We start from the raw sequence: 10,735 nt of genomic DNA on the forward strand, positions 1-10,735 counted from the left end.
ACTCCTTATTCGATAACTTACATATGTGATAAATAATTTGTTAAATCAAGTTTTCAAAATTTGATCAGATGATGTCTGTAATATTGTATACAATGGATATATCTGCAAACTGATCACAGAGTGTTAATATGAGATCAGCTGGGGCTCACTTTGCCTATTGGGTTGATGTCATGTCATCCATCACTGGTCATCACATATACTGACATAACATATTCCTAAACAGGTAAAAAGCTGCATTTCATTGACCACAGATTTGGTGTTGAATGTAAAAAATCGTGAATTTTTTTGATGAGTGGTTTCCATGTCCTCACACTTTCCACACTTCATCATCATTCATCATTCATCATAAACAGATTGAGAATACCGATATGTGAGTGAATGGATATCATACTGATATATTCATTGCTTTCGCTAGGTTGTTCACACAGATTATTAATTGACATGGTTTGAAGTTGTGACTCAGACGGTGATTAAAAAATGATCAGTGATGAATTTCGGGCTCTTAAGTAATTGTAAATAATACATTTTATTCTCCACATCATGTTCATGGACAACATCAGTTTTCAGCACAGCTAATTTTCAGAAACAATTTCCAACACTAAGTAGCAGGCAACCGCATCTTTGACTTAGATAATCACTGTATAATACTTAATAAATATATGTTCAGGGCCCTACTTCAAAAGATCATTCCCAAAAAATGTATTTGAATCATTCTCTCTTTTTTTTTTACGATTAACACTATTCAGACGTTGATGACATTTTAATTACAGTTCCACTTTACCCACCAGATTAGCAGTAGACAAATGTACACTTAAATCAAGTAAAAAACAATGTCATGGTTCCTCTTGTACAAAAGTTAATCAAATAATGTGCAGTTGTCCACTTTGACCGGCTAGTTACTTTTCACTACTGTATTTTATAGGTGGTGACAATGAGTCAATCATCAGGCACATCAGAGGCAACTCTCTCCCTCACACACACACACTTTTTTTTACCGTATTATCCACCGTATTTTATCTAAGATGTGTTATTTAAACTGTTACTATTTTTGTGTATTGTTCAAATACCTTTTAGCAACGTTGATACTTTGGCAAAAATGTTTTTGAAATGTTCATGTAAATTAAGCAAAAAAATAAATAAATCCCCTCTCTCTCTCTCTCTCACTCTCTCTCTCTCTCTCTCTCTCTCTCTCTCTCTCTCTCTCTCAGAGAGAAGGTTAAAAACAGCAGTCGCGCTGTTGAGTCGCATCACACAACTTGTTGCTGGCGCTTCAGCATCTCCACAGCAGATGTGCAGTTGTTTAGATCATACTAAAACGAGCAAGTGCTGAAATGAGAGCCGTGTGTGTTTGGTTATGTGTGGTGCTCTGGATGGGCAGCCCTGCAGCAGCGGGACACCGACTCAACGACTCTTCACTTCTGGGAGAGGGGATGTTTTCTGACACGGCGCATTTACTTAACGTTTCGGGGCAGTTGGGTAACCGGACTTCTGCACTTTTCCTCATGGACTTTGACGAGGGGATGCTGGAGGACTGGCGCTCTCTGGCCAGTAAGAAGCGCCGCAACGGGGAGTCGCAGGACAGCGGAGTCAAGGCGCTGCTGGTGGCCGCATACTCTGTGATCATCGTGATCTCCTTGTTCGGGAACACTCTCGTGTGCCATGTGGTGGTGAAAAACAAGCGCACCCTGTCCGCCACCAGCTTGTTTATTATGAACCTCGCTGTGGCGGATATCTTCATCACTGTCCTCAATACGCCATTCACCCTGGTAGGAGCACCTTTCACCTTGAATAGGGTTGGGAAATACGTACTGATGGGAACAGCCAATAGCACAGCCCAAAAACAGTCTATTAGGCTCCTCTTGTCTTTACACTTTAAAGAAGCAAAGACAGGAATAAGCATTCAGACTGGCTAAGTTAAATTGACAGTAGGCTACTACAGTGTAAAAGTACTTTGTTGCAAGCATTCAAAATACCTTTAAACATAAAAATTGATCCACATCAACAAATACTTAAAGTACCAAAAGTGAACTACTTAAGTAAAGTACAAGTACCTCAAAATTGCAGTTACAGTACTTGAGTAAATGCATTTAGTTACTTTCCACCACTGCAGCCATACCTGCAGTGTATTGAGGCATTGCGTGTGTGTTTTACTCGCCTTATGGGGACAGAAATCTGTTTACACAGTGAGATTGTGGGGACTTGCAACCTTTATGGGTCATAAATGCAGGTCCCCATTAGGTGAATCGTTACATTTTAGGGTGAAGACTTGGTTTAAGGTTAAGGGTAATGATTAGGATCAAGCGAGTCGTGGTTATGATAAATTGCCAGTAAATGAATGTAATGTCCCCAAATGTCATATAAACTCAACTGTGTGTGTGTGTGTGTGTGAGAGTGAGTGTGTGACTGAGAGAGAGTGAGAGAGAGAGAGAGAGGAGCGATAGAGGAGAGAAACCTACTTTTTCCTGGGTTTACAACTTGCTTTGAAACAGAAACTTTGAAATCAGATTACCATTGCCTATTACATGTTAATCAGGAGTCACACAACTCATGGTCTTTTGTGCATGATCTATTGTGTGTGTGTGTGCTCCCTCAGGTTCGGTTTGTGAACAGCACGTGGGTGTTTGGGAGTACAATGTGTCACATCAGTCGCTTTGTACAATACTGCTCCCTGCACGTCTCTACTCTCACCCTCACCGCCATCGCAGTGGACCGTCGACAGGTTTGTCTACAGACACGAAGCAGTGACACTCTTCTGTCCCTGGAGTGCACTAAAGCTTGATACCTTTGTGTGATGCACAGAGAATATATAATGTGAAGTTATGCCATGAAGGTGAATGTTTTAGCTGGAAGGTGGGCTCCTTCTGGTAATAAAAGAGTAACAATGCCATGCTGACAAAAACTATAGTATTTTCATTCAAGCATCACTGTTTAGTAAGAGTGGGAGAATTTACATTTGCCCTCGAATACAACCCTAAAACAACTTTTATAGATATGTTTTTGTTCTTTTTCACGACCATTCACAACTCTATTTTTTCAATTGTAATTAGCTTTGTGGGAGACTAGTGTTCACCAAAGCCCACTCCAAAATCAAAGGTATTTTAGTATGCATGCACACTGAATGCTTTATTATTTCCTTTTCCAGTGTAACACAGTTTAGATTAAAATCCTGCATAGACACGGCTGCAGTGTGCTCCAAGTGGCGCTGTCCATGGTGCTGAATTTGAAGGGCGAGACATCGTTGAGATGGAGAATAATGATGTTATCATGTGGATATTTCAAGAATTCTATTAGATCAGAGATGTGGGTGTATCTGTGAATGCCAAGTTTACAGCATTCTGGCTATATTTACGGTCAGTTAAAGGTAAGGGAAAAGGGGCAAGTCGGTGACTTAAAATGTAGATGTGTTTGAGATTTTCGTGTTAAAAAGCTCAATGCTTTTGATGCAAGGCAAGGCAAGTTTATTTGTACAGCACATTTCAACAACAAGGTAATTCAAAGTGCTTCACATAAAACCATTAAAAGCATCAAAACATAAGGCAACAATAAAGGAGATTTAAAAACAAGAACATTCATTGAAACAATAAAAACAGTGTAAGAAATAAAATACAGCAGTAAAATGTTGAAATGCAGGAAATTCATTAATATATTAATTGAATCTTGTTCAATTAAAGGCAGCAGCAACACAACAACATTGTAACCACAATCACATCCCATTAGCAATGTAATATACCGCGTATTGGCCTTGCAAGGATGCAGCGCCTGAGGCTGTGATTCTTTTCCACTATATCCTTAATTACTTCTGTCATGTCCATACCCTCTTTCTGCCCGATTAGCCCAGCACGTGATCCTCTTCTGCTCTACTTTAGGTTTTGCTGTACAGATTCCAAAAGATGTCATTCAATAGAATTTTAGTATGCTCGAATAGTTTCCCAGCTATAATAAAAAGTGCATAATTTATATCATCACCATGCTTCTTTAAGCATACTGTCACGGGAGTTCACAGATAGGACCCAAACGCAAGACCACAGGAGACAGAAGTGAATGTTAAACAGGCTTTATTTATAGACAGGTGGGTGCAGGTGTGGAGCCCGTGGTCCGACACCCGAGTGGCAGATCGACAGTGTGATGTCCCGTGGCTCGACACTGGAGAGTTGACAGATCGACGGTGTGAGTCCCGTGGCTCGACACTGGAGGGCTGGTGAGTTGACGGCGTGAAGTCCCGTGGCTCGATACTGGAGTCGACAGAGTGTAATCCGTAGACCACAACGAGAGCAGAGCGGCAGAGCGCATCCACAAAACACAAGGAGGGCAGAGCGGCGAAGTGTAATCCACAGACACAAGGAGGGCAGAGGAGCGGAGTGTAATCCACAGACACAAGGCGGGCAGAGGAACCACGGGGTTTCAGCGGGAGAAGACGGTACGACCTGACACTCCCAGACTGCAGGACCAGAGTTTATATAGTGGCAGGCTACTCATTAAGGGGCCCTGAGTCTGGTGTGTCAGGCTGCAGGAGGTGATCAGCTTGAGTGTCCTCAGCCGTGCACAATTAAGGGTGCGGCCCTGGGAGGTGTCTGAAGGCAGAGGACAAACAGAGCACATGGCACACCACAACAGACAGGGGAATCCTGGATCCTGACAGTACCCCCCCCTTAAGGCACGGATTCCAGACGTAACACAAGACCCAACACAGGGCGGGTGGAGGGGGTCCGGAGGAGGGATGTCCCCACAGCTAGAAGGCCGACTAGGGTGGGCGGCGGGGGTCCGGAGGAGGGGTGACAGGATCTGACCCGCCACGGGGCCGCCGAAGAGCGTCGGCCCCCGGTGCTCCGGCGGACGGCCGGGAGGGCAGAAGGGCTCCGGACACGGGTGCTCCGGCGGACGGCCGGGAGGGCAGAAGGGCTCCGGCCACGGGTGCTCCGGCGGACGGCCGGGCGGGCGGAAGGGCTCCGGCCCCGGGTGCTCCGGCGGGCGGCCGGGCGGGCGGAAGGGCTCTGGAGAATAGGATGCTGGTGCCGCAGTGGCAGGTACTGGAGGTCTCTGCTGCTCCGCGACGGCAGCGGGCACTGGAGGCCGCTGCTGCTCAGAGACGGCAGCGGGCACTGGAGGTCGCTGCTGCTCAGAGACGGCAGCGGGCACTGGAGGTCGCTGCCGCTCAGAGACGGCAACTGGAGGTCGTTGCGCCTCTGGGACGGCGGCCGGGTGTGGGAGAGGCTGCGGCACGGAGGCGGCGACAGGAACTGGAGCGGACTGCGGCGCTGAGGCGGCAGGAACTGGAGCGGGCTGCGGCGCTGAGGCGGCAGGAACTGAAGCGGGCTGCGGCGTAGAGGTGGCAGCGGCAGGAACTAGAGCTGGCGCTGCAGGAACTGGCGTAGAGGCGGCCGCGGCAGGAACTGGAGCTGGCGCTGCGGCGGGAACTGGGACTGCGGCGGCAGGAACTGGAGCTGCGGCGGCAGGAACTGGCGCTGCGGCGGCAGGAACTGGAGCTGGCCCTGCGGCGGCAGGAACTGGAGCTGCGGCGGCAGGAACTGGAGCTGCGGCGGCAGGAACTGGAGCTGGCCCTGCGGCGGCAGGAACTGGAGCTGCGGCGGCAGGAACTGGAGCTGCGGCGGCAGGAACTGGCGCTGGCCCTGCGGCGGCAGGAACTGGAGCTGCGGCGGCAGGAACTGGAGCTGCGGCGGCAGGAACTGGAGCTGCGGCGGCAGGAACTGGAGCTGCGGTGGCAGGACCAGCGAGCGGCTCTGGCTCCGCGGCCGCGAGGTCCGGGGATAGCTGCGGCTCCGAGACCACAGCTGGGACTGGAGGTCGCTGCTGCTCCGGGACGGCAGCGGCAGGACCTGGAGGTCGCTGCTGCTCCGGGACGGCAGCGGCGGGAACTGGAGGTCGCTGCTGCTCCGGGACGACAGCGGCGGGAACTGGAGGTGGCTGCTGCTCCGGGATGACAGCGGCGGGAACTGGAGGTCGCTGCTGCTCCGGGACGGCAGCGGCGGGAACTGGCGGTCGCTGCTCTGGGACGGCAGCGGCGGGAGCTGGAGGTCGCTGCTGATCTGGGACGGCAGCGGCGGGAACTGGGGGTCGCTGCTGCACTGCGACGGCGGCGGCCGGGACTGGAGGTCGCTGCGGTATGGAGACGGCGGCGGCCGGGACTGGCGCAAGCTGTGCCGCAGAGGCGGTAGGAACCGGAGCTGGCTGTGGTGAAGAGGTGACAGGAACAGGAGCTGGCTGCAATGCAGTCTGACTACGGGGAGCCGGAGTCGGCCGGGCCACCGAGTGTTCCGCTACCCTTGCATGGCTCCGTCTCCGGCTGAGAAGGTGCTTGACCATATACTCAGAGTTCCCCAGAGGGTCAAAAACTCTCATCAGAGCAGTCACAAAGTCCACATACCCCACAGTATTAGGCTGGTCGCTGCTCACTGTGTACATGGCCCAGTCCAAAGCCCTTCCCCGCAGTAAGCAGACCACGTAAGACACCTTGGACCTGTCTGAGGCGAAAGTCAGGGGCTGTCGGTCAAACACCCGTTGGCATAGCAACAGGAAGCCTTGACACTTCCCCAGTGTTCCATCATAGGGACTCGGAACCGGCACGGGGGATTCCCAGACCGGCGGAGCGAGGACAGGCGGGAATAGTGCGGGTGCTGGAACTGGTGGAGACTTGACTGTCCGGGCTAGTTCCTGCAAGATGCGGCCAACCCCAGAGACCTCACCTGCCATGGATTGCAGGGCTTGACGCATCTCCATGAGCATCTGCTGGGGTGCCTCCAGCTGCGTGCTATGTCCGGCCAGCGTAGCTGCTCCTGTGGTTGCTGGGTCCATTATGGTCAGGTCGTTCTGTCACGGGAGTTCACAGATAGGACCCAAACGCAAGACCACAGGAGACAGAAGTGAATGTTAAACAGGCTTTATTTATAGACAGGTGGGTGCAGGTGTGGAGCCCGTGGTCCGACACCCGAGTGGCAGATCGACAGTGTGATGTCCCGTGGCTCGACACTGGAGAGTTGACAGATCGACGGTGTGAGTCCCGTGGCTCGACACTGGAGGGCTGGTGAGTTGACGGCGTGAAGTCCCGTGGCTCGATACTGGAGTCGACAGAGTGTAATCCGTAGACCACAACGAGAGCAGAGCGGCAGAGCGCATCCACAAAACACAAGGAGGGCAGAGCGGCGAAGTGTAATCCACAGACACAAGGAGGGCAGAGGAGCGGAGTGTAATCCACAGACACAAGGCGGGCAGAGGAACCACGGGGTTTCAGCGGGAGAAGACGGTACGACCTGACACTCCCAGACTGCAGGACCAGAGTTTATATAGTGGCAGGCTACTCATTAAGGGGCCCTGAGTCTGGTGTGTCAGGCTGCAGGAGGTGATCAGCTTGAGTGTCCTCAGCCGTGCACAATTAAGGGTGCGGCCCTGGGAGGTGTCTGAAGGCAGAGGACAAACAGAGCACATGGCACACCACAACAGACAGGGGAATCCTGGATCCTGACACATACACTGTTATTTCACCTTTGTATGCAACTCAGCAGAATAGAAGTGATGGTCAATGCAAAGGAGAGCATTTGAAATGATTTCCAGTTCAGGATTTATATATCCAGCATATTAAAACATTTTCAAGCTGTACTTCAACAAGTTGTAGATTGTTCCTCCACAGGATAAATGCACACAACAAGGATGTTGTTGCCCCTTTGAACAAGCTTCTGAGGGTTTTCTTTTTTTGGTGCTTTTGACGACAGTTTTCATGAGCCTTTGAAGCAGCTGACTTGGCAGCTGTAGCTTCTCCAGTCCACATGTTGAAATGTCCTTTGACAAGAGACTGAACCCCGAATTGCTTCCAAAGGCTGTGCCATCAGTGTATGGATGTGTGTGTGAATGGGTAAATGTTGGCATGTAATGTAAGACTAGAAAGGTGCTATATAAATGTAAGACCACTTGCCATACTTTTTCTGTCCGTGAGAGTGAGTGACTCATAGGAGAGCGAGAGAAGGGAAGCACCAAAGTGAGTCTCATTCCAGCCAGTGTGTTCGTCAATACATTCTCACCCCAAGCTCATCAAATCCGGCAGCTTGGTCAGCGGCCCTTCACTTTAAACTATGACTCTTTAGGTGCCCCACAGGGTCAGTTTTGGACATGACAGTTTCTACTCGCTACAGGCATACAATCGTTTTTTAAAATAAACTTCCAAAATCGGTGTCGTTTAATTTTTTTAGGTTTATACGCAACAAACAGGAACAGGCGTTAGTTAAGTCCAGAAGTTATGTAACAAACTACAGTCAAATATGTCAATGTTGACTTGGATTCACAAAAGACACGAACAAAATCTCTGGGTGAAAGTCCTGTTTGTTTGATATTATGTAAAAGGTAACTAGCAGGCCCAACTCTAACTGTCAAATGAATCTAGTCGAGTAAAAATAACAATATTTTCCTCTGAATGTGAAACCCCAATTTAAAAATAACTAAATAAGTACGAACCACTTCTTCTTTTGAAATTTCTTCATTTTGTGTAACGGAACCTAAGCAATACAGCATTGACAAAAAGAGCAAGAGTTTGATTAGCAGGAAATAGAAAATAGTATGCCGTCGTCTACTCATTGCAGCTTTGAGTGTAAAAATGCTTTTATTAAATATGACCTTTGTATTAACACTCACATTCACAACTTTGCCTGAGCTCCTGTGATATTATTCATTTGTAGATTTCATATTGGACTTGAGTCATTTTCAGGATGTGCAATGGTTCACTGAGGAAAAAAAACTGGTGCTGATTTTAGAATTCAACCCCCAGATGAGTATCTTACACAGATGTGGACAGATTATGCAGTTCATCCATATATGCAGTGTGTGTGTGTGTATTTGTACATGCACATTACTAAATTATATGAATCATTTATATCATATGCATTGAATGTGTTGTGTGTTATGACATCTATTGCACTTCTGTCCATCCTGGGAGAGGGATCCCTCCTCTGTTGCTCTCCCTCAGGTTTCTCCCCATTAAAGGATTTTTTTTGGGGGAGTTTTTCCTGTACTGATGTGAGGGTCCTGGGACAGAGGATGTTGTATGTGTACATATTGTACCAATTTGTGATTTTGTGTTGTACAAAATGAATTGAATTGAATTGAACTTGAATTATTTGACTTCAATCTGTGTGTGGTGATTTTGTTTCAGGTGATTTTGCACCCTTTGAGACCTCGCATGTCCCCGACACAAGGTGGTGTTTGGGTCGCTGTTATATGGATGATGGCCAGCTGCTTCTCCCTCCCTCATGCAATTTACCAAAAACTCCTGACTTTTGCATACAGGTGAAATGATACACACTGAAACATTTCAATAAGGAGAGATTCCGTGGAAGTGTGCAACATTTATATATTAGGTTGGCAATAGAGGAAGACTTTGGTGATTAGACTCCATCAATGTGAGGCATCTTCAGTGAGTGAAAGCCAGTTGAGGATTATTTACGACTTTGACAGAGTAGAAATTTACCCAAAATAAAGGCAAAAATGTGTATTGTATAGTATGTCGAATCTTAGTCAAACAAAGTTAATTGAATAAGTCTCATTGAATAACGTATAATGGGCAATAGGCCTACACTCTCCTGTGACCTAATTCTCATCTTGTTCACTAATCTGTCATTCTTGCTTGCTCTGTATGGTAACGCTCCTCCCCAGCAAGGAAAAGGAGCGCAGTTTTTGTGTCCCAGACTTCCCAGAGCCATCAGATGTCTACTGGCAGTATATTGACCTCCTGACCTTCATATTACTTTACATGCTGCCACTCCTCATCATCACTGCCTCCTACACCACAGTGGCCTGCCGGCTGTGGCGCCACAACACCATCGGTGACACCACAACAGCTCAGTACGGCGCTCAGAGAAAAAAGCGGCAGCGGACGTTGGCCATGTTGCTGCTGGTGGTCGTGGTGTTTGCCGTCTGCTGGTTCCCCCTCAACTGCTATGTGGTGCTGCTGTCCAGCCAGGCCATTCACTCCTCTAACGCCCTGTACTTCTGCTTTCACTGGCTGGCTATGAGCGCCACCTGCTACAACCCTTTCATCTACTGCTGTCTGAATCCGGCCTTCCGCAAGGAGCTGAGGCTCCTCTTCAACATGTGCAGGAGGAAACAGAGGGCGGTGGTCGGGTTGGAGCCAGAGCTCCGCCCCGTTGCTCCTCCTTGTCGCAGGACTGCCTGGCCCGACAACCACGAGTCTTTGAGGCCAAGGCATGCTTTGTCACACACAGGCCATGCCTCCTCACAGCAGAGTCACAACTCCTCCAGTCAATCCCAACACCTTAAAGATACAAATGTGCTATTCACGGCCAGACAGGTCCTCACAGGGAAAATTGACATCCTCTCAGTGGAGCCTATCGTGGCTGTGAGCTTACTGGAAACAACTGCCACAATGTTTGATGTTGTTGGAGATTGTTAATCCTATTGTATGATGTTGTCATGTTCCAAAAGGGACAGGAAATCTTAAAAACTCAGAGCTTTATTTCTCTGTGGTTTTAAAGAATGTTGTCTCTTTTCACAATTCTTTTCACTCAATTCAGGACTCAGCCCTTAAATAATTAGCAACAACTGCCGTTTTGCTATTTAAATGCACAACCCTCCTCAACAAAAGTAGGTTGCTTCGTTCAGGGGTTTTCAATTCAAATCCAATGAGGTCCAGTTAGAGAGAATTTCCTCATACAAAGGTCCGAAACATCACAATAACTTGTGCTGTGATTTATTGCGCTATGGATTGAAATAGCCT

General features: G+C 48.4%; 1 protein-coding gene across 1 annotated transcript; it reads left to right on the forward strand.

Moving 5' to 3' along the window:
* Positions 1 to 1,331: 1,331 nt before the first annotated feature.
* Positions 1,332 to 10,411, forward strand: LOC306784609 (G-protein coupled receptor 83-like; the record flags this gene model as incomplete). Its single annotated transcript, XM_079278637.1, has 4 exons — positions 1,332 to 1,766; positions 2,594 to 2,719; positions 9,155 to 9,288; positions 9,655 to 10,411. The coding sequence occupies 4 exons, from the start codon at positions 1,332 to 1,334 to the stop codon at positions 10,409 to 10,411; spliced, it is 1,452 nt and encodes a 483-aa protein (XP_079134763.1).
* Positions 10,412 to 10,735: the final 324 nt, after the last annotated feature.

The sequence above is a fragment of the Melanostigma gelatinosum genome (assembly GCF_949748355.1).
Source record: "Melanostigma gelatinosum genome assembly, chromosome: 11".
NCBI lineage: Eukaryota > Metazoa > Chordata > Actinopteri > Perciformes > Zoarcidae > Melanostigma > Melanostigma gelatinosum.